At 36.8% G+C, this 23,996-nt stretch overlaps 2 protein-coding genes and 1 pseudogene across 13 annotated transcripts in view; all 3 read right to left on the minus strand.

Annotated features, from left to right (window-relative positions):
- LOC149201374 (expansin-A10-like) lies at positions 1 to 11,152 on the minus strand (annotated as a pseudogene).
- LOC149201375 (uncharacterized) lies at positions 10,462 to 14,421 on the minus strand. The gene is made up of 4 exons (XM_089401261.1): positions 14,407 to 14,421; positions 14,168 to 14,291; positions 11,309 to 11,510; positions 10,462 to 11,203 (listed from the first exon to the last, which is right to left on the minus strand). The coding sequence occupies exons 1-4, from the start codon at positions 14,419 to 14,421 to the stop codon at positions 11,155 to 11,157; spliced, it is 390 nt and encodes a 129-aa protein (XP_089257387.1). The 3' UTR covers positions 10,462 to 11,154.
- Positions 11,497 to 23,996, minus strand: part of LOC149201376 (protein TOPLESS-RELATED PROTEIN 2-like) — a 27,216-nt gene continuing 14,716 nt past the window's right edge. For 3 of the 12 annotated variants that reach the window (XM_089402930.1, XM_089402927.1, XM_089402926.1), the window contains 16 exons: positions 17,737 to 17,937; positions 17,519 to 17,633; positions 16,730 to 16,874; positions 16,481 to 16,590; positions 16,256 to 16,324; positions 15,750 to 15,877; positions 15,386 to 15,607; positions 14,981 to 15,076; positions 14,787 to 14,890; positions 14,407 to 14,556; positions 14,181 to 14,291; positions 13,858 to 14,019; positions 13,629 to 13,661; positions 12,039 to 12,212; positions 11,733 to 11,923; positions 11,506 to 11,632 (listed from right to left, as the gene is read on the minus strand). In XM_089402930.1, coding sequence (XP_089259056.1) covers positions 15,565 to 15,607; positions 15,750 to 15,877; positions 16,256 to 16,324; positions 16,481 to 16,590; positions 16,730 to 16,874; positions 17,519 to 17,633; positions 17,737 to 17,747 — 621 coding nt within the window. In that variant the 5' untranslated portion in view covers positions 17,748 to 17,937 and the 3' untranslated portion in view covers positions 11,506 to 11,632; positions 11,733 to 11,923; positions 12,039 to 12,212; ... (5 more) ...; positions 14,981 to 15,076; positions 15,386 to 15,564. Of the gene's footprint in view, positions 11,633 to 11,728; positions 11,924 to 12,038; positions 12,213 to 13,628; positions 13,712 to 13,857; positions 14,020 to 14,180; positions 14,292 to 14,406; positions 14,557 to 14,786; positions 14,891 to 14,980; positions 15,077 to 15,112; positions 15,203 to 15,376; positions 15,608 to 15,749; positions 15,878 to 16,255; positions 16,325 to 16,480; positions 16,591 to 16,729; positions 16,875 to 17,142; positions 17,263 to 17,518; positions 17,634 to 17,736; positions 17,938 to 23,996 lie in introns of those variants that run through there. The other 9 variants (XM_089402929.1, XM_089402937.1, XM_089402935.1 and 6 more) reach the window with 9 other exon arrangements.

The following is a 23,996-nucleotide window of genomic DNA, read 5'->3' on the forward strand; positions in this document are numbered from 1 at the left end:
AGACACAGAAAAAAACTAAGATGTAACTGCAACAGATCTGCCCATGCCGGTGGCTGCTTCGTCTTCCAACCATTTTTGGGGGAAGTAGTAATTGCAGTCTCGATAACCGTTCTGCCCCCAATTGCTGTACCAGGAAGGAATTGCTTTGCCAGTTCTGTCTTGGACATCTCCAGCTCCTCCAACATTTGTGATGAACACGAGGTTGAAATATGAGTGGCCATTGATGGTGAAACGAATTCCTCCCTTCCTCAAGCAGGGGACCCTGCATTGCCAGTCTCTTAGAAATTAGTAGAGAAAGAAAGAGAAAGACTGGAAATGGCGTGAGAATTTGAACTCAGTTCGGTTATGCAAATGATCATGGGGCAATGTATTACCTTCTGCAGAGGATGGGGACGATCCCACTCCTGTACCTGGCGATCTTCAGATAAGTGGGCTCGGCCATATCGAAGTGTTGCAGGGGTGGGAGAGGATTGTTTGGCGGGCAGAAGTTGGTAGCTGTGACCACGACAGATCCTGGCAAATTGGTAGCTGTAACCATGACAACGAGGATCGTCATTGCATTGCATTTCACAGTTTGGCCATCGTTGAAGAGCGCAGTGCTCAGAGCAGCAGTAATGGTTCCATAGCCTTCTGTAAAGATTACCGTACTCACACTGCCCCCAAAAGTTGCCCGCTTATCCTCTTTGGAGTTGTTTATAATGTGATTTTTTGGAGATTCCAGTGATGGAATCCGGCCGAAGAAATTGAGATTAAATCATGATTTGTTGCAGTTAAAATGGTTTTTTAATTGCATATTTGGATTCAGCACCCTGAAAAACCCTTGGACGTTTTGATTGTGCAGAAACTAGCTATCAACTTGTGATTCCAATAAATTGCTGCCAGATTTGCACCGAAAAAACCGGCAGAAAAAACTTTCAAAAAGTCGCGTTATAGACAACTGCATCCTTTTTAGCGGAAGACATATCCGGCCTAAGTTTTCGGGCCAAGAAGTTATCTGGAGAATAAGTGCAGTTTCTTTTCACCAAAGAAGTTATTGCCCGAGAAGTCATCTGGTGGATAAGTACGGTACCAATTTGGTGAAAAGTTATCAGTAGATAAGTCCTTGAAAGATAAGTCATGGGTATATAAGTTCTTGTATAGTACTTATCGATATATAAGCTATCAGTATAACTTATTGGCGATAGGTTATCTTCAAGTACTTATATTACAATAAGTTATAGATGATAACCTATACACTTATAAGTTATCACCGATAGGTTATCATGATAACTTATTAGCATATAAGTTATCGACAATAACTTATCACCGATAAATTTCATGTACTTATATATTGATAAGTTCTCAGATAATGATAGGTTATCATGTATAACTTATTGGAATATAAGTTTTCAAAGGTAACTTATCACGGATAAGTTATACACAATAACTTATGTATTGATAAGTTATGATGATAACTTATACACCATGACTTATCTATTGATAACTTATACACTGATAAGTTCACATAGACAAGTTATCCACTATAAGTTATGTACGATAACTTATCAGAGAAGGGCTTATCTAATGATAACTTATCCACCATTAAAAGATAACTTATAAATGATAAGTCATTAACGATAAATTATCTGAGCATAACTTATCTTTCGATAACTTCTTCACCTATAACTTATCACCATTAAATTGTCCGCCAAGGACTTATCCCTACGGTTTCCTCATCAGAAGTCAATAGAAATGGATCAATTATCCGGGGTAACTCAGATTCAGAGGATAGCAAGGCGGATTATAACGACCAACGAGGCGGCAATACTCTGTCGCCTCTTGCCAGTCGAAGCGATCCAATTGAAATGGACATAGTAGGAAGTGAATCAATGGATGCCCTCCGCTCCATACATCGATTCCGTTCAGGAATTCCAATAGAAGACGATGCAGTCTGTGTTACAAGTTTCTTCCTGCTCAATTTCTTTGGAGAAGTAGGAGATTGGATGCCTGTACAGTCTGTGGGCGAAGGCTTTGCATCTCCAATCAGTCATACAGATATAAATACAACTCGCTCGAGATAAATAAGTCTGATGTTTGCTGGAAATGCTTGGGAGGATGAATAGCCTCACATCCCGCGAAGCAATTGCTGCGATCCACCATGCGAAAGCACAATTGGGCTTCTGGGTGTCGATGCAAACTGAAAGGAGTATTTGTCCCAGCTGGTTGCCCTCTCATTCTGTGAAGAGATTTTAATTGTCCAATATGAGGTCAATTGTTTGACAAAATACCTCAACCAGATTTTCGCAATGTCTAGCCTGAATGAGGACTGGATTGAATATAATGACACATGTCTGCAACTGGTCTGCCTGGATAAATATAACCTGTAATGCGCGGGTGATGCAAGTTTTTTCCATTTTATTTTTTTCTCTTTTGTTTTGTCAATGATTCACTGCGCATTTACACTGTCAGGGTCTCTGTTAAGCTCTTATATATAACGGCCTTTGCAGCCTCCCTTGTTCTTGTTGTACCATATTATTATGGCCTTACTAGTGTCTTCTCCAGTGATAAAAGATTCAATATGTAAGATTCAAACTGAAAGGAGTATTTGTCCCAGCTGTAAGCTCTGAAGTTGCCCTCTCAGAGATTTTAATTGTCCAATATGAGGTCAATTGTTTGACAAAATAACTCAACCAGATTTTCGCATTGTCTAGCCTGTATGAGGACCAGATTGAATTGGTTTGTGAAGACAAGTGATTTTTAAGCTAAAGACATGAAGAAGACGACATTATGGATTCTCAGAGCAAGGGTATATTTGGAGATCCCCCTTCAGTGAATGCCTTCTAAACAAAAGTGCCACTGACAACGTTAAATTTCTTTCACCTCAATGTTTCCCTAAATGGAAGTGCAACATTGAAAAGAGAGCAAGAATGATTCAACAAATCATGATCTACTCTTCTTTTGAAGAATGATAATAGGATATCTTGTACTTGTGTGTGAGTAAATTCCTGTGTCTTGCTGATTTATAAGTACAACAACGCATATGCTTAGTAGAGATAGAGCGGAACTAGGGACCATGACTTCAGATATGGTAGGTTTAAGCTTTCTTGTTTTCCCATTTCATTCTTATTATGTTGCAGTGATTATTTCATTCTTATTATGTTGCATTGATTAGATATATGAATTTTTTGTATTTGCTCTTATTAATTTATTATCCATTGAACTACTAAATTATAATTGAAAATCATTGAATTCCAAGAACAATATGTGGTTATGAAAATAGACAAATTATAAATTCGTTATTTGAAGATATGATCCTGATTATATAGTTGAGTCTAAAATTTGCTTCTATGTATGGATGCATAAACAACTAATGAATTTTCAAGTTTGGGAAGTTGGAGATGAATAAACAAATGTCCTGAATTAATGGTTGTAGCGTTTTTGTCTTGGCGTGTGAAGTTGGCATCATTATGATGATGTATGTTATTGGTGGAATTTGTAACAAAATAAGTTGATTTATCAGATCTAAAGGAATATGGATGAGAATTTGAGATTTTTTTTTTTTTTAAAAGATGAACATGTTCTTTTCAATGACCATGATTTATTATATTATATTAAGGAACAAATAATATATATGATTTATTTAAACAATTTAAGTGGGATTCCTTATTGGACGATAAAATTTGCAATTTTAATTGGAATTTGCAATTCTTTGGCATGAACGCCTCACCCTGAGTGGGTCAATACATTCACTATGAAGTTAATGTATAAAGTAATGTATAAAGTAGTGGATGGAGTTTCCTCAATGCAATTTTGGCTTCACTCTTATGTTACAGTGCATCTTAACTATGTTAAGGAAGAAATAACATCTATTATTTATTTTATTCAAGTAATTCAAGTGGGATCCCTCACTAGACTAGAATTTGCAATTTTTTTGGCATGAATATCTCACCGTGAGTGAATCAATATATTCACTATAAAGTTAATGTATGAAGCAGCCCATTCCTTTTCTATATTGGAGTTTCATAAATGCATTATTGGCTTCACCCTTATGTTATAGTATATCCTAATTCTGTTAATATTTTTTCACAGTTTAAGCATTCAAAGAACAAAAAGCATTGAAATTGAGGCTCTTTGTAAGATTAAGATGGATTATGGATTCATTGTTCATTGAAACAAATTTTGAAATAGCTTAAAATGTTAGAACAAATTTTAAAATCGCTGAGACAAAAATGATATAAAGAATAAGTCTCTTTTTCCATCAAACAAAGATAGATTTATTGCTCGTTAGAACAAACTTTAAAATAGCTAAGGCAAAAATGATATAAAGAATAAGTCACATTGAAATTTTTGCTTCACATTTCATCTCTTTAAAGTTTAAAAGATGGATCTATATTATGGATTTTTTTATTTTATTGTAATTTGTACTTGAAGATTTTGAGTTCCTTGTAATTTAAATTTTGAAGATAATTTGTACCAAGTTTATTTAACTACAATTTTGTTGATTGCACTATAAAAAAAGTGTTTTTCTTGCATAGGTGCTAAGGCTAGTAAATAAACCCATGAGACAACCACTTTCACTGCCCCTATCCAATTCTCATGTAACACTACCCTCTGTGTTGCTAGTTATTCCTGCAAAAATTGGATTGTCTACCACTACCTTTCTATCTCATGTTCCATTGCAAAGAATCGCTCCGCCACTACCCTTACCTAATATACCCTTACCTAATCCCCAAGATCTTGCCTTTGGTCATTGAGTACAACATCAAGTCTTTCAACTACCGCCTCCCCAAATTCTTAAATAAGAGTTTTAACAACATATTTAGTTTCTTAGTTTGTTAAGTATTCCCAGTCAACCAAAGTGAGATATAGGCTTCATCTGTGAGACATGGTAGATTTTCATTATCAGATAATTGAGAAGGGCATTGAATCTTAGTCATCGGAGGTCAAAACAGAGATGGAAATGGGACTAGATGATTCTTGATCCAAATATGATCCTGGAATTGGATATGAATGGTCAATCGACACAAGGTGTAGGACTTGGATGAAATGTTGAATGCATTAGAAGAAACTAAATTACATAACAATTGTGGCAACAAGGTGATTTTGACATTCCAATGCAAAACATACAATAAGCAAAGGTGGTAAAACTATAGAGTGCAACAAAGAAGGACAACACTTTTTTCTTCGAAAAAAGCACCAAATGTTGCAAAAATAACTCATTGTCATGGCAACCTCTCTATATTATCTGCTAGTCAAATGTCAACATATATGCTAAATTTCTTATTTTGTTTCCTACTACTTATCTTCTAGTCAAATATCTACTTATAGACTAAAATTGTTTCTTTTGTTGCCTCTACTTATCTTTTGGTCACATGTCTACTTATATGTTAAAATTATTTCTTTTGTTTCCTTCACCTTTAAGATTTGTACATAGATTTTGTTTATGGGGTGAAAGGTCTACATATAGAATTTTGTTTCTATGGTTTTGTCATAGTCTCCCCTACAAAATATTAAGGTTACAATACACCATACAGTCCTAATGTTGGTGACTTGACAATGTCCAATTAATTTAAAAAAGATTCTATGTTAAATGTTGAGTCATTGCAAATTTGAAAAGAATCCAAGAAAGCTAGTGCAAATAGCTAGATCTAAAAAAACTCTAAGCAAAGGAATAATAGAATTTATGAACCCAAAGTTGAGGATCGAAAACAAAGTTGAACGAGAATAGTTGCAACATTAGGAGGAACATTAGCGAGGTTATCTCCATGAATTAGCGAGGAACAACACATCAGGTTCATTAGCTTGAATTACATCATGGTTTCTATTTCAAATGCATCATGGGATTCTATCTAGGTTCAGAAGGTTGAATTGGGAACAACAACATGAGGAACATAAGGTGAAATAGTCAGCATCATTAGGAACATAAGGAACATTAGGACATAGCATCATGAAATCATTCTCTTGGACAAAGCATGGTTATCGTCATATACAGAATTGAAATAAGCTGAGCATAGATCATTTATACCATTCACTATACAGAACAGGATATGAAAATCACTACACATCACATACATAATTTCTCAAGGGTGTTGCGTATATAATGTGAACTCACCCATTCTTAGAGATTGGTGGGAAACACATAAATTCAATGCGACGGACTCGATTGACTCAACTACATCGGCAACATGACATACTATCTAGTTCAATCTAGTAGGAAACCATGAGGTATATGGCAACTGACCCACCGACAAGGATCTGGCATGGGAAAATAACCATGCGTACACTTCATATCGCTTCAACCCAACAAAACACTTCATGGAATCACTTCAACCCAACAAGCCAACCCATCATATCTCTTAATATGACTTGACTTGCCTTTACTTGACCCATGAAGAAACCCTTGTTGCTTAGACTTGACATGAACTACACCTTGGTTTATGAAATACAAAGCGACTTCTCACAATAACCTAACTAACCACTAAGCTAAACATGATGAGCAACTTTGCACCCCCACACCCCCAAAGGGAGGGAAGGAAGCTCGGCACCTGGACCGGGAAGCCTATATCCTAGAGAGGAACCAGAGCATTAGAATAACAACCATTGACAAAGAGTTAACAGTGTAATTGAGAGGATCTCAAGAAATTGGAAGGATCTCTTACCAAGACAATCCATTAAGATGCCAAGCAAAGAGGCAAGGAACAAAGTAAATTTGAAAGATTTGAGAGTGCTTTGGTTACATTTTCTATTACAATATAATTTGATTTGTTAGAGTATAAGAAGTAATCGTAGACATTTTCTATTAGAGTATAACTTGAGAGTACTTTCCTAGGCATAGGTAGGAAGTTATTATAAGGTAAGAAGTTCAAAGTAGTATTTTGGTCAAGTTCAAACATTTTTGTAAGGGGCTAGTCCTCTAAAGAAGCTACAATAATGACTCGACTAGCCATCTAAGTAGTATAGTTGGAAAGTGGTGCCTTAGTAATGACTCGACTAGCCATAAAATGGATGCCACATGAAGCCACTGCAACCACACATTCTGGCCATCCGCTGGTTTCCACGTTGTTTCTAGTGGGCTAATCGATCTAGTCATCAGATGGTTGCAACGTAGCACCCTATAGAGCAGTTGCTCTACCCATTTGATGGCTAACACATGTCACAACGAGTAGTCGGATTTGGTTGTCCTATGGCTACTAGGTGGCACTTCCACAACCACCCTATCTGGATGTCGGACATATGACACATAGCACCATTGCAACCATTGGACCTATTTGTCATATTGTTGTCATGTGGCTCCCTACAAACCAATTGGTCTAGCCATGACATGGCAAGCACATGGTGTTTCGATAATTGTTGAATGTAGCCATCCAATGAATGTCATGTAGTGTCTCAACATTTGTTGAATCTACCCATCAGATAGCTACCACATGGTGATTTAATTCATTTTGATAGGAAAGGAAAGGAACGGAAGCTGGGGAAGGCACTATTAAAATATAAGCCGCAAGAAATATGAACCATATAAATTAAAAAACAAGGGGGATTGAGATTTATATGTGCAAACAAGGAGTAGAAATACGAAGCATAACTATAAAAGAAGGGGTTGTAAGAGTTTGATTCCTTATGCAACAATTGAAATCATAAATGGTGTAACATAGTATTATGCAAAACTTAAGACATAGCAAGAACATATCAAAAGAGTAGTTGTTCGATGTCCAAGAAGCATTGGATCTTTTTGACATGGCTATAAAAATCTTTAATCAAATCACCAACCTCCCATCTCTAATATGAATAAGTTTCTCAGAAACAAAATTTGTGAGTCCCTATGAAGTATAACTATGAAAGAAGGGATTTTGAGTTTGCATACTTATGCAGTACTCGAAGCCACAAATGGAGTAAAATAATTAGATTATATTAAACAAAACTTAACATGCAATGAGAACATATTACAAGAGTAGTTTCTCAATGTTTGCAAAGCATTAGATCTTTCTAGCATAGCTACATAAATCTATAACTAAACTATGCTTTGAGGTATGTTATCTATATGTTTTATTATTAAATTTAATTCATTTTAATAAATTAATTTTACTTTCCTTTTAAGTGATCTTTGAGGTATGTTATCTATATGTTTTATTATTAAATTTAATTCATTTTAATAAATTAATTTTACTTTCCTTTTAAGTGATCAAAAAATCAAAGACAACAATTTCATTTAAATCCTAATCAATAAACCTTTGAGGTATGTTATCTATATGTATTATTATTAAATTTAATTCATTTTAATAAATTCACTTAAAACAACAATTTCATTTAAATCCCAATCAATAAACCCTTTGAGGTATGTTATCTATATGTATTATCATTAAATTTAATTCATTTTACTTGCATTTAAGTGATAAGAAAATCAAAGATAACAATTTCATTTAAATCCGAATCAATTAGAGCATAATCATTTCAAAGAATAAAATGCATTGAATTCGTACCAAGAAGAGATTGATATATTGTTTTTGTATGTCTTGTTTTATTGAAGAATGATTTCTCATAATTGTCCTTTTGATAGACCTGTAAATGAATGAATGTTTGTCCATGTGTTTGTAATGAATGAAAGATAGTTGTAAGAGTAATCTCCAAGTAGTGGACAAGGAAATAACTAGTTCAAAGAGTCCAAAGATTGGCGAGTTACATCAATCAAGAATTCAACCAGAAGAATTCATTAGCAATTGCAATAAGCAAAGGTGGTAAAACTGAGTGCAACAAAAAAGGACAACATTTTTTTTTAAACACCAAATGTTGCAGACCCATTGTCATGGCAACCTCTCTATATTATCTGTGAGTCAAATGTCAACATATATGCTAAATTTCTTATTTTGTTTCCTACAACTTATCTTCTAGTCAAATATCTACTTAAAGATAAAATTGTTTCTTTTGTTGTCTCTACTTATCTTCTGGTCACATGTCTATTTACATGTTAAAATATTTTCTTTTGTTTCCTTCGCCTTTAAGATTTGTACATAGATTTTGTTTATGGGGTGGAAGGCCTACATATCTAGAATTTTTTTTCTATGGTTTTGCTTTAGTCTCCCCTACACCATACATCAGCTTATTTGCGACTACCTTAAATCAAGTTTTCCAATTCCTATAAGCATCTATCCTATCTATCTTCACAAAATGTGTCTGCATAACACCAAAGCAAACATTGATGCAAACAACTATCTTTAAATCAAGTTTTCCAATTCCTATAAGCATCTATCCTGTCTATCTTCACAAAATGTGTTTGCATAACACCAAAGCAAACATTGATGCAAACAACTATCTTTAAATCAAGTTTTCCAATTCCTATAAGCATCTATCTTGTCTATCTTCATAAAATGTGTCTGCATAACACCAAAACAAATATTGATGATTTTATTATTTTATTGTGTTGTTATATTTATTATGTGCACTCGCAATCCCTTCCTTACATTGAAACAACTATCTTTAAATTAATTTTTCCAATTCCTATAAACATCTATCTTGTATATCTTCACAAAAATTTTGCCCGATAAAAATTACTCATAACAATAGCACAACTCAACTTGCATGGATATTTTGTTTTCATGAAAAAAGAAGGCCCTTCGCCTTTCCATTCCTGAAAATTATGAATAATATACCCATGAAATGGAAATAAATATTGGTTAAATACGAGTTGAAAGTATTGATTCATGATCATGCAAATTTAGCTTTTTCTTCCATATATTCAGAAAAATTTGATGAGCAATAAAAAAATCTTATTTAACCCTATCAATAAACAATCAACATTTCATCAATTGAGATTTTATATCTAACCCTCTAATAGTATCCACTAGAAGAGGACTGAGTAATCAAAATGTCCGTAGATGGTATCAAAGCTTCCATTGAATGCTTTTGAAATTTCACATAGCAGACATGTAGATGGTATCAAAGCTTCCATTAAATGTTTTTAAAAATTCAAAATGTCCCATAGCAAACATGTAGATGGTATCAAAGCTTCCATTGAATGCTTTTAAAATTTCACATACAATGCTTTTAAAATTTCACATCGCAGACATATATAGCAGACATGCAGACATATAGCAGACATGTAGATGGTATCAAAGCTTCCATGGAAGGCTTTTAAAATTTCACTAATTTCACTGTTAAGCATATTCTACAACAATGACCTTATCCAATTGCTTCCCAGCGAAGCAATAACGAAAATCTGCCAATGTCCACTCATGAATTCTCTGACAGATAGTTACAAGCGCTATAAGCATGTGAGACCTTATCCAATTACTTTCCAGCGAAGCAATAACGAAAATCTGCCAATGTCCACTTATGAATTCTCTGGCGGATAGTTACAAGCGCTATAAGATGACATCCAAAATGCGTGACCTTACAACTTTCAAAAGAAGGATCTCTTCACTCAACGGTCCATCGAAAACAAAATACAAATTCTTTACAGATCCTTTCTTTACATAAATATCTGTAACAATATGTTCAAACAATGGTCATCAAACAAGAAAGCTCGTTTTGTCAATTGCAGAAACTCATGCATAATTAATGTTTTCTAAATTGAATTACTTCAATTTGAGCTTGTAAATGTTGATTCAGTTTATAAATATAATATTCCCCCGCGTCTGAAAACGCTTCGGCATAAACCAGGTTTGTCTGAATGCACATGAAGGGTTTAAAAATACACTGAGAAACCATCGGAAAGAACATTCATGAATTATGCTCCAATGGCAGATTTTCAATTTTTACACGACCTAGAAAGGAAAAAATATAGTGACCAAGACTGCACCTACATTGCTTAACCTCCATCTACATTGCTTAGCCTCCATCTACAGTGCTGAACAATATTTAATGAAAATTACAATCTTCATAGAATGCCTCCAAAACTGGAACACAAGTGAGGCATTTCACGCCAAGACGCGCTACCACTATTCATGGTATTCTCGTAAATAAACAGTCGGTAGACACAAAGTAGTACAACAGACACAAAGTAGTACGGTTTACTTCACATTGTTCTTATGTTCCCATTGAACTACCTTGAGGATGGTTCCGAACCTTGGTTACTTAATGTTGGATTTGATCCGACAGTCCCATTATCTAGGGGAGGTCCAACACCCCATTTCCCTTCTGACTCCGAAGGCTCAATAACATGAACTCCTACATCTGTCATTATTAGGTTCGGATGGATGTGATGCAACCCATTAAAGGATAGGTGTCACTGCTGCATAAATAACAAAACAACAAATTAAATCATAATATGCCTTGTCAAAAGCCAAATCTGAAAAATAGATGTATCAACCTTGATAGAATGAAAAAGACCATTTACCTGTTCATTTCCGATGGTAAATATGCAGAAGGTGCAATGCGACGGTGAGGCCTCAAGCTTTCTGCAACAAACACTGCAACTGCACCATCACATAAGCTCGCATAAACTAGGACGCTGTCACATGAGTATATAGCACTTGAAATAGGAGCAGATAGGAAATTCCTATGGTAAATATGCAGAAGGTGCAATGCGACGGTGAGGCCTCAAGCTTTCTGCATCAAACACTGCAACTGCACCATCACAGAAGCTCGCATAAACTAGGACGCTGTCACATGAGTATATGGCACTTGAAATAGGAGCAGATAGGGAATCATGAGGAGACCACTGCAATGCAACCATGTAACAAGGTCATCCAATCAGATACAGAAAGTAAGTAACATTATATAACTGTCTATGTTTGAATTCAAGACAAGTACGTACTTACATAGCGCAAGCACTCCAACTCGGAAGCATTATATATATAGCAAGCTGGCTCTCATGCACAACAAACAAGTGAATTTGATCATTATGAAACTGTACTCTTGTATCCCCGACTGGTGGCAATGATGTTCCTGGCTGTACCGGTACAACTCTTGGCTTTCGCTTGTCCCACCCATGTATACCCCAGAGACACAACTGTCGAAAGAAGTGGTTGTGAGTACAGGAACATTTCTACTCGCTAAATTTGTGTAAGCTTTAAAGTGAACATCACGGAGTCGGACTATATATAATAATAATAGACACCATATACCTGGGCATCAGCTCCAGAAAATACCAAAAGCCAAATCTGTGATTTTCTTTTGGTGGTCCTCGAGCTGACTATATATAATAATAATAGACACCATATACCTGGGCATCAGCTCCAGAAAATACCAAAAGCCAGATCTGTGATTTTCTTTTGGTGGTCCTCGAGCTTTGTTTTCACCTGTAAAAGGTCATTTCTGGTAAATGGCCACAATGAAGAAAAATGATAAAAATTTTAAAGTCAAAGATATATTCACAGGCTGCTTGTATATATTTGAATTGATGAATCCTCCATGCCAATTGCAATGATGTCTATTGTCCTGAGGGTGGAAAGCCAGAAAAGTGGCTGCACGAGGAGGTGGCATGAATCACTAATTAGCATGCCATGAAAGCAGTGATTCGGATAAATTGGGAGCCTTTGAAATCTTAGGCTATAGTGAGGAACATTACACAAGAACCTTCTAGAGTGACCCTGACCTATAGTCTGACCTATAACTAGCTAAGGAAGCTTTGGAAAAGACCAACTCTAATACCACATAATTTGAATTTGAAAGTCGATCCTGATCCTGCTAGCTCCTCGGGAAAAAGGAGAAGCTTTGGAAAAGACCAACTTTAATTATAGCTATTATAGCTAGCTCATTGGGAAAAGGAATTGATCCTGATCCTGCTAGCTCCTTGGGAAAAGGAAGGAAAAGGAAGCGTTGGAAAAGACTAACTCTAATACCACATAATTTGAAAATTGATCCTGATCCTGAATTATAGCTAGCTCCTCGGGAAAAGGAGTTGATCCTGATCCTGCTAGCTCCTCGGGAAAAGGAGTTGATCCTGATCCTGCTAGCTCCTCGGGAAAAAGGAGAAGCTTTGGAAAATACCAACTTTAAGTATAGCTATTATAGCTAGCTCCTTGGGAAAAGGAATTGATCCTGATCCTGCTAGCTCCTTGGGAAAAGGAAGGAAAAGGAAGCGTTGGAAAAGACTAACTCTAATACCACATAATTTGAAAATTGATCCTGATCCTGAATTATAGCTAGCTCCTTGGGAAAAGGAGTTGATCCTGATCCTGCTAGCTACTTGGGAAAATGAAGCGTTGGAAAAGACCAAACTCTAATACCACATAATTTGAAAGTTGATCCTGATCTTGAATTATAGCTATTATAGCTAGCTCCTTGGGAAAAGGAATTGATCATGATCTTGCTAGCTCCTTGGGAAGAGGAAGGAAAAGGAAGCGTTGGAAAAGACTAACTCTAATACCACATAATTTGAAAGTTGATCCTGATCCTGATCCTGAATTATAGCTAGCTCCTCGGGAAAAGGAGTTGATCCTGATCCTGCTAGCTCTCCTTGGGAAAAGGAAGCGTTGGAGAAGACTAACTCTAACACCATATAATTTGAAAGTTGAAAGTTCAAAACCGTTGGAAAAGACCAACTCTAACACCACATAATTTGAAAGTTGAAATTTCAAAATCACAACATTTATATTTACAAGTGAGACATTAGAGAATAAACCCCTAAGCAGACCAATGTACCAAAACAAGAATTATATATATCATCGGAAACATTAAAATGAGACTGTTCTTTAGGTAGAAGGTTCTCTTACCTTAAATGCCATCATCATATTGAATAAAGAGACCTTGCCACCGGAAGCAGACATAACATAGGAATCATTCTTAGAATAAACCCCTCAGCATACCAATGTACCAAAAACAAGAACTATATATATCATCGGAAACATTAAAATGAGAAAAATGAGACTACCAAAACAGGAATTATATATATCATCGGAAACATTAAAATGAGACTGTTCTTTAGGTAGAAGGTTCTCTTACCTTAAATGCCAATCATCATATTGAATAAAGAGACCTTGCCACCGGAAGCAGACATCACATAGGAATCATTCTTAGACAAAGCTATACAAACAACGACTTCTTCTGGATCATTATTCTTAACGATCCAACTAGCTGGCTGCCACATCTGTGGTGGAATACTCGCTGTAGACCGTGGAATAAAATACTAACTCTTAGTTCCTTGTCAATCATTACTACATAAAATACAGCTGCAAATTATATATCCAAAAGTATAACTAACAAATAAATAAATAAAACAAGCTAAAATAAAAGGAAAGCAAACAACAACTACCACAGAACCCCACCTTTCCAGATGGATTCCGATCACTCCGCTGCCATTTCCATAGCTTATTGACAGCATTGGATGTCAGTGCTAAAAGAGCAACACCGAAATTGGTGTATATCAGTCTTACTACCTGCAAGAAATAGCACATTAATTGTTTGGATCAATATCGACAGAATTTGTACAAAAAAAAAATGTAATGTATGTCAACCTTTAGTGTTTTCTATAATAGAAGGATGAATGCATACCTTGCTTGCATCCATTATGTCAGGTAACCTGAGAGACCTACACTGACCCGAATCAGTGATCTCAGTCTATTTCCAGTTCTTGCTCTTGTTTGTAACCTTATTTAGAAGCCTTGGTCTAACATCTGGGGTCCGACTGCTGCCTATACTACTCTGCACACATGTTGTCTCGAGTGTCAGATAATTGTAAGAATACATTGATCATATCATCCTAATCCTATAAAAGATATGCCAAAATAATGGCCAATAGAGCATTTGAAAGGGAAAAACAAAATCCTATGCTATATGAAAACTCGAAAACAACAATATCTGTACTCTCAAGTGAAAGTTTAGACACTGATAAGATATATGCGAAAGAAATAATTCTAGGAGAAAGCTCTTACAAAATTGGTCATTGACACTGCAGGTGGAAGTCTCTGTGAACGTTCTAGCATCGGGAATGGAACCAGGAGCAGTGACTACAGGACATGGAATTCACAATTGAACTCTGCATAATAAAAATGATCTAGTTAGAGTTTAAACTTTACCATTAATTAGCAGTGCATGTACATAGTAAATGTTCATGGAAGCAATTTACCTTTGTTGCGAGGCGAAATCCCTCTGCATTGGCTACATTGGCTAAGATCTTTATGCTATGTCATTCGTTATGACTGCCAAAAGGGAACCATCTTCACTGAAACGAAGGCGAAGACTAGAATGAAACTTTTTGGAAAATAAAACAAGGATTTAATCTCTCTGCATTGGCTAAGATCTTTATGCTATGTCATTCGTTGTGACTGCCAAAAGGGAACCATCTTCACTGAAACGAAGGCGAAGACTAGAATGGAACTTTTAGGAAAATAACACAAGGATTATACATTGAGATGTGATTAAGAAAACTTGAAATAATGTGTTGAAACATTTTTTTTCTCAAAATCATTATCTCTCAAACTCTAAAAATAAGCCATCCTCATCTTCAAAAAGAACTTCTTACCGAACTAACCTCAACATCAATTGTTGTCAGGATATTGGTGTTATCCTTGCCGCAAAACTTTATTTGAAATTCATCACCAGCGGCCGAGAACCTATTCCTGGTTTTATCAAATTGCACAACACCTAAGGAATGCTTCCTAAAACCAAAATATGTCCGCTTGATTCTTCTCTCACTTTCATTCCACTCAACTAGGTACAAATCACCATCTTACTTGTTCCACGGGAGAAGAGCCTAAGAAAAAATACAAATAATTATATGCTTTATAACGGGCATTGTCTTGACATAGAACATATAGAAAATTGAAGAGAGTAAAACTCAGATCCACATGAAGACACTTTACAAACTAAACACCATTCCAAGTTTAACATTTTACCTTGTTCCATCAGCACTGTAAGCCATTGTAGTGCACCATAGGGCCGGAGCATTATAGTCCATCCTAGATCCCACAAGATCATACAACCAGGCTTTGATCTTTCCATCAATAGCTGTAGAAAAAATAAACTGCATAAGAACAAAGAGTCATAATCCATCTATCTTTAGTGCAATAAAGTATTTCTCATATGGCAAAAATTCACAGGAAGCCAAACATCAAACACAAATAGAATATGCAATGTAACTTCACACAATGTAAATCGCCTGCCACAGTATAAGAATATATGTGAACTATATGCTTGGAAAACGCAAATCTTATAACACAAATGCAGGCATGTCAGTATCTGAATAGAGGGAATAGCACACCATTGTATTGGTGCACAACCAACCAAAAGGAGACCAGAGACATTGTAGATGGAATTATTACAAATCACTCACATTGTTGTATAAAGAAGGAAATGATATCAAAACATCTTATTAAAGAATACACAGTATAGATTAAGTTACCAAGGACTGCCCATCTGGGCTCCAAATACAATGATTCATTGATACAGCTGGATCTTTCACAAGAGCAGCCTATGAAAACATAAAAAAAACCTATGAGAGTTTACCTAAGGCCTGTGCTAATGATAAACTCCAGTAAAGAACTCTAAAACCTTTTCAAGACCAATTCATAGATGTACAATTTTCCCAATTTAAATAACATAACTAATTTATGAAAAAATCATCTACCTGCATTGGAATAGAACAGGCCAAAATTTCCCAAACCTTAAAGGTCCTGCAAGCTAATCTTTCTCGAGATGCCACTTCCCAAATTGCTTTGTCGCCAACATTTGTTCCAACTGATCGATAAAGCCAACAATCCAAATTTGAACCACTAGCCAGTGTGAACATACTTATAAAGATAAAAGTTACATCTTCCAAATTGACTTTAGGAATTTATTTGAATGAAGAATTGTCTTGAATGGAATTTGAAATCACCTAGCAGAATTGTTTGCTGCAGAGGATGGAAATCCATACTCATAACATTTGAACCCTGATTGAAAGTTCTTGCCAGAGTCTTTAGTAGGTCATCTAGTGAGTACATGTTAAGAGGATGAGTTGGGCCTGGGCCTGGGTAGGTCACCTACAATTAGAAAGTAAGCATTCTTAGTTTGTAGAAAAGAAATTCCCTGTAGAATAACTCACAAATCCTACTCAAAATCCAACACATACATGATACAACAGTCAATGACCTGGTAGAAAAGCCGAGAAACTTGAAACAAACAAAAAGTAAAAGAGAATTTAGCATTAAGTTGTGACTCAATTAAGGGTAATGAACACATGGACTGCAGACAGACAATTTCAATCCATCATATAATCAAATATTATCTTAATTAATGCTCTGAATGTACCTCCTCGGACTGACCACCCCGCATGTGCTTAATGAGGTGTTCAGAATCAGCAGATTGATAGTCAACAGCAGGACCATTTGATGGTAGAGTCCTAGGTCGCTTTTAGGAAAGCAGTGGAGTCTTAGGTCGTTTCAAGAGTCACAGAACGAGAAGTCAAAATATGCTCTATTTGGAAAACTCGTTTTATAGAAAAAAGAAAAATATTTCTGACATATATGAACAGAAAGGGCCTACTAAATCATCCCACTTTAACTATTATCCCTTACTCCACTGTTCCTACTCAATAATATTCAAGCATGCCATACAATTTTTCCAAGGGATAACATGGTTTAGCCTACCAAAGAGCATTTTACAAAATATAGTAAATTAAACTCACCTGCATTTGGGGGTGGTGCAAGAGACACTGGTCCAGCAGAGTGTGGAGCAGCAGGATTAGAATTTGCCATCCATCCCGAAAGACTGCCGGAAGAAGCACCAGCAGGCTGGAAAGGCTGAAATAGAAGATGCAATATGCAATATGTTAGATAGAAGATGCTGACAAAACATCCTAAAATGGCTCAATAAAGGATTGCCAAGAATTGTCAACTTATCAACCTTCTAATCATCAAATGATATAGGCCAGATGTAGCCCCTCTCTACAAAGTCATGTAGCTGATCTTTCTGATTGTATGTTGCAACAGAGTAGATCAAGTTGTGGCATCTTTCATGTTGGTATGTCTATAGACTCCATACTATATTGTGCAATGTGAAGCCAAGTCTTTTTGTTAGGATGCAGCTGTTGTGAAGGCAATATTGCTGCATGTCATCAATTTAGATAGGTTGTGAGTTAAACGATGTAGTCTTGGAATAAATAGCATATATTGCAGGGGGAACAATTTCACTGCTGCATTTACTGTTCATTAGTTGGCACTACAAATACTCAGCAACATTTCCATGACAACTTCTCTGTAACTATCCCAGATTCTTTTGGTGATTTGAAACGTCTATCATAACATATTGTGTCAATACTCCAGAGAGAAATATGCACCAGTCAAACTAAATACCAAGGTGGAGGTTAACACAATGGTTGTGATTGTTATAGAGAGGCTTCAGTGCTCTCAATGGAGGGAAGCTCGGGCACTTAAGATGTCTCTGCAGGAAATACCCCACAAACTGATGCTTTTCTCCTTTCTGGCAATAGAGTTTATGATTACAAAAATATGGATCTTCCACCTTTGAAGATACTTCAGACTCAAGAAAAGTTGAAAATGGTAATTTGGAGGTCATTTTGTTGAGTGTGGATGGTCATGTAATGACAACACCTATCTTATCATTTAAGCATGTAGAGAGTGGCAATTTATGTGGAACTCAAGTAAATATTGTTGATGGTCAGGATTCTTGTGAAGAATCTAGAGAGAGAATCAAACCTGTAGGCTAGGTGGTGTATATCTATTATCAACAGCAAGTTCATTAGGCACAAATATGAGTTCAGTGGTATACAAATAACCTTAAATATATAGAGTGACTTATGCATATATCGTGTCAACTATTTGAAACAGGTCCATGCTAGTTTACACACACACTGTTTTGACTAGTGGGTACCTTGTCAACCATTTAAGGTTCAAATTTAAGTATGAAACTTATACAACAGATATAATGCTTGTTGCTACCTGTGCTTCAAAAAATGGCACGGACACACTATAGTTTTAGCTTTCAGGATGTTTTGTCAGCATCTTCTATCTAGCATATTGCATATGACATGAGTTTGTTCAGTTCTTAAATGGTTCAATAAAGGATTGCCAACAATTGTTAACTTATCAACCTTCTAATCATCAAATGATAGAAGGCCATCAAGTTGTAAGTTGCAAAAGAGTAGATCAAGTTGTGGCATCTTTCATGTTGGTATGTCTATACTATATTGTGCAATCTGAAGCCAAGTCTTTTTGTTAGGATGCAACTCTTGTGAAGGCAATACACTAAACTCATTACATGTGATCAAAGGCTAAATTTTCAACTTCTCTTAGTAGTGGTGGCTGAGAAATCCACTGGCAGGGATGGAGTTGACAGAACAGAGGTTGATAAAATTAGGCTATCATTGAATATTCAATCTTTGGGTAGCATTTCACATGTTAGTCAAAGCAACGGTGAAGTTTTCATTTCTTTTTTTGAGCACAGTTTGAGATTTTCAGATAAGAAAATGGGGAACAAGTTGCTAAGTAGCAACTCAAAAGTTTCTCCTACTGGTCAAGATAATGATGCAAAACTAAAGCTTCAGATGGGATCTTATAACATAGTGGATTCATCTTTTTTGCCACCAGAAAATGCCAGGAACCAACAAGACTCCTTGTATTATTCCTTTTGTAGTAGAATTAGCAAATGGAAGTGGTATACAAAATGCTTGTATTATGGAGACTATTTCCAGTGCTATTGCAACACTAGATTCAACCAGTCAAACTAAATGCCAAGGTGGAGGTTAACACAATGGTAGTGATTATAGAGAGGATTCAGTGTTTTCAATGGAGGGAAGCTCAGGCACTTAAGATGTCTCCCCAGCATCCTTGACTCAAAGAGATTGCAAAGGAAATAGTCATTTTACTGACTCTTCTCGTGAAGTAAAAATTCAGGGTTACCAAGAGAATGATGCCAACTCATTTTGGTGAACAATACTGATAATAATACTCCATAGAGCAATATGCAACATCCTTGACTCAGAGAGAGATTGGAAAGGAAATAGTCATTTTACTGACACTTCTCATGAAATAACAATTCAGGGTCACCATGTGAATGATGCGCGAGATTCCAATGACAGAACCTATTTCGTGAACCTAAACTGAATATTGTAATTGGTCAAGATTCTTGTAAAGAATAGGGAGAGAGAATATACTTTGTAGGCCAGGTGGTGAATGGGTCCACTAAATATGAAATATATAACCATGATCTGGAATGGAGAGAAATCTCGATTCTCTAGTCAACAAAATGCAGATCAGAATACAGGGCTGATTCATTCCAGGGGCAATGTAGTTAATGTTACTGCTAAAAATACTCCAAAGAGGAGTATGCAAAGTCAGTATGGAATTAGTATCAGTGAAGCACAACCCTTATGAAACCCGCGGGTAAGAACGGGTCACATGCCATGATGGATCAACCGCATAGAACCCGCGGTCTAGACCCTTACCATGCGGGTTTTGTACAAGAACCGGCTACCCGCATCAAAACCGCGGGTAGCCCATTAAACTCCCTCCGGGCATCAAAACCCACAATCTGTCCAAACATTCGATTTTTTTTTTCTCTTTTTCTTTTGCAAATGAGGTGGAGGAAAAGGGAAATTGGAGGGAAAAAAAAGCTTTATAAGCACCTCTCTCCCTTCCATTTCTCATTCACTTGTCATTTGAGTGTTTGGCTAATTTGTGTGAGTGTTGAAACTTGAGAGTGAAGCTAAAGGAGTGTGAAGGAGCTGTTGGAGGAGGCTAAAGGAGGCTTCATTGGATCAAACTAAGCTTTAGGTTGGCTTCATTCCATTTCTCATTCACTTGTCATTTGAGTGTTTGGCTAATTTGTGTGAGTGTTGAAACTTGAGAGTGAAGCTAAAGAAGTGTGAAGGAGCTATTGGAGGAGGCTAAAGGAGGCTTCATCGAATCAGACTAAGCTTCAGGTAGGCTTCATGAATCTAGTTAGAATGTTTTCCATGTATTATTTTTGTTTTTTGTTTTTTGTTTTTTTTTTTGGCAATTTTTTTGTTTGTTTGGGAATCCCTGTGGCTAAGTTTCTCAGCCACACAACGGCCACAACCAAAAAAATTTGCAAATTATAACAAATTTCATTTATTTATTTTTTTTATTTTTTTTAAGATTTTGTCAAAAATTTGCAAATTATAACAAATTTCGTTTTTTTTTTTAAGATTTTGTCACCATGCCACCAAAGGGTTTCAGACAATCTCGTGATCTGGCATGGGCACATGGTCAACGAATCATTCCTGGTAATGACCACGATATCCAAGTGCAATTATTGCAATGCCACAATGCATGCAAGCATAAACAGGCTGAAATACCACCTAGCCAAAATTCCTGGGCATGGTGTGGGATGTTGTCAAAGTTTCCCTGATGAAGTCACTACTGAAATGGTAGCTGCTTCGGAATCCATTAAAGAAGCAAGTTTTAAGAGGGCAAGAAGGAAGAATGAGATTGTTGGGATAGGTAGATCTTCATCTCAGAGTGAAACACAGTTTCAAAGTCCAAGTATTGGTAACTCTTCTTCAACTGCTATGGAAAACAGGAGTATAACCTTTTCTTTCTTCAGTCCTTGTACAACTCCAGGATCTCAACCAACCTTGGACAGTTTCAATGATAAGAAGAGGAAGGAGGTAGATATGGTAGTGATGAGGTTTCAGTACCATAACAGTCTTTCATTCAACTATGCAAAGTCTTATTTTTATCAGCCCATGGTGGATGCCACTGCATGTGCTGGCCCTGGATACAAAGTCCCATGTTATAATGCACTTAAGGGGAAAGAGCTAGATGAGGAGCTTGAGTGTGTCAAGGAACAATTGGAGAGCATTAAAATCTCATGGAAATTTAGAGGTTGTACACTTATGCCTGATGGGTGGACAAATTAGAGGGGTAGATCAATAATAAATTTTGTTGTAGCTTGCCCTAAAGGAACCATGTTCCTAAAATCCATTGATGCTTATGCAAATGCAAAAGATGCACATTTGATTTTTTCGTTGTTGGCTGATGTGGTGGAGGAAGTTGGGGTTGCAAATGTTGTCCAAGTAATCACGGACAATGTAGCAAATTATGTGGCAGCTGGAAGGTTGCTTTGTGCCAAATATCCCACCATTTTTTGGACTCCATGCACTGCCCATTGCATAGACTTAATGCTAGAGGACATTGGGAAGTTGGAGTGGGTGCAAGACGTTGTGCAAGAATGCAAGCATATTACTAGGTATATTTATAATCATGCTTGGGTGTTGAACCTATTGATGGATTCACACAGGGTGAGCTTGGTCACCCAACTATCACACGGTTTGCTACAAACTTTCTTTCCCTCCAAAGCCTTTTGTATGAGTACCAAGCTTTGAGAAGAATGTTTTGTAGCCAGCAATGGGTATTCTGGAAAGATAGCACAAAACTGGAAGCAATGTCTGTGAAAACATTTGTCTTTGCTGATAGTTTGTGGGACAAAGTGACTGAGATTGTCAACTTCACTGAGCCCCTTGTGAAAGTCTTGAGATTGATGGATGGAGAGAAACCTACAATGGGATATATTTATGAGAGCATGGACAGGGCCAAAGAGGCCATTAAGACTTTCTATAAGGGAAATGAATCTAAATATCTCCCTATATGGCAAATTATTGATTCTAGGTGGGACAGGCAACTACATTCACCATTGCATGCAGCAGAAGCATATCTCAATCCGAGCTTATTCTATAATGAGGGGTCTAGCATTCAAAGAGATCCCGAGGTGATGAGAGGTGTCATGATATGCATTGAGAAGATGTTCACGGATATAGATATTCAGGACAAAATCAACTTAAGATATGTACAAGGAAGCATCTGGCATATTTGGATTCAGCTCAAGCCAACTTCTCAAGGACAAGAAAAAGCCTTGTAAGTGCAAATTGTCAGAACTTAGCTTGTAATTTTGCTAGTTCCTTTTTATATGTTTGGCACTGCAAACTGATAATCTTTGATAACCAGAGAAGGACGGGCCTTTTCTCTCTCCTCCAACAGGCCACATGGCGGAATACCATTGGTCCCGATAAATCCACATGGAAGTTGACGTCAGCACGATGTGGTGGTATGGACATAGTTTTAAAAACCGGTTACCGGTCTAACTGGCCGGTTAGCAAACCTACCGGTCTAAACCGGCCAAAAAACCCGGTTCATTAGCCCATTTCTCCTTTTTTTTGCCCTAACCGATGCTAACCGGCCAGTTTAGGACGGAACCGGCGAGTTTTGTATCAAACCAGCCAGTTCCGTCCTAAACCGGCCGGTTAGAGGCACGCCCACCGTAAAGTTAAAAAAGCGGAATTCTGACTGTGTTTTAGGGGTTTTGGGGGGAAACTAAGGGTGTTTTCCCTCCAAAAACACCCTCTCCAAGCCTTTAAGAGGCCCCTCTCACTCTCATTTGTCTCACACAACTGATTTGGAGTGTTTGTGAGTTTGTTTGTGAGCTTGGAGAGTGTTGAGTTTTTGCACAACTGAAGTAGTCATCTTGGAGTTGGAGTTGGAGCTATTTTGGAGATAGTGTGTAGCTATCAGTGGAGTTGCCATCTTCAAGAGGAGGGTAAGGAAGCTAGTTTGCATTTCCAGGTAGTCATCATGCCTCCAAAATCCAGAGATACTGCATGGGCCATTGTGATATGATTGATGGCAAAATGATCTGCAAATATTGCCAAAAATCCATTCAAGGAGGGGGTATTAACAGGTTCAAGCAACACTTGGTTGGGATAGGAGGCCATGTAAAGCCATGTGGAGCACTAAATGAAATAATAGGGCATATTAGCGCAGAATACCTTCAGAAGTTTGAGACTCAAGTCACTGAACCAATAGAGAAGTTTGTGACTGCAAAGTTTGGGAGTCGAGACTCAACCAACTGAGTTTGATCATGATGACTCATGAGAAGTTTCAAGTGATAATGTTGATCTCTATTATAGTATTATCATATATGTAGACTGGAGTCTTGTAGTAGGCCACTGGCCCCATAGTTTGTGGGTTTTGTTTTTGCACTCTAGATGCCATTTAGAGCCTCATTGCTTATGTATTTTGTCGATGATATGTATTGCACTCGGTGCCATTTTGATATATTCACCTTTACATGGTATATAAATGAGCAATCTTTGCATATTTTGTCTCTATTGGCTTGGAATCATGGTT

This window comes from Pinus tabuliformis, chromosome 2_1, assembly GCF_031772625.1.
Source record: "Pinus tabuliformis cultivar Carrire ecotype Pingquan chromosome 2_1, CPIR1, whole genome shotgun sequence".
Taxonomy (NCBI): Eukaryota; Viridiplantae; Streptophyta; class Pinopsida; order Pinales; family Pinaceae; genus Pinus; species Pinus tabuliformis.

Excerpts from the sequence above, each read along its gene's own strand:
- LOC149201375 (XM_089401261.1), bottom strand. Across the intron at positions 11,511-14,167 it reads TGGAAAGGTGGGGTTCTGTG|GCCTCACCGTCGCATTGCAC; the intron begins GTAGTTGTTGTT and ends AGAAAGCTTGAG. Across the intron at positions 11,204-11,308 it reads TTACCATCGGAAATGAACAG|CAGTGACACCTATCCTTTAA; the intron begins GTAAATGGTCTT and ends TTATTTATGCAG.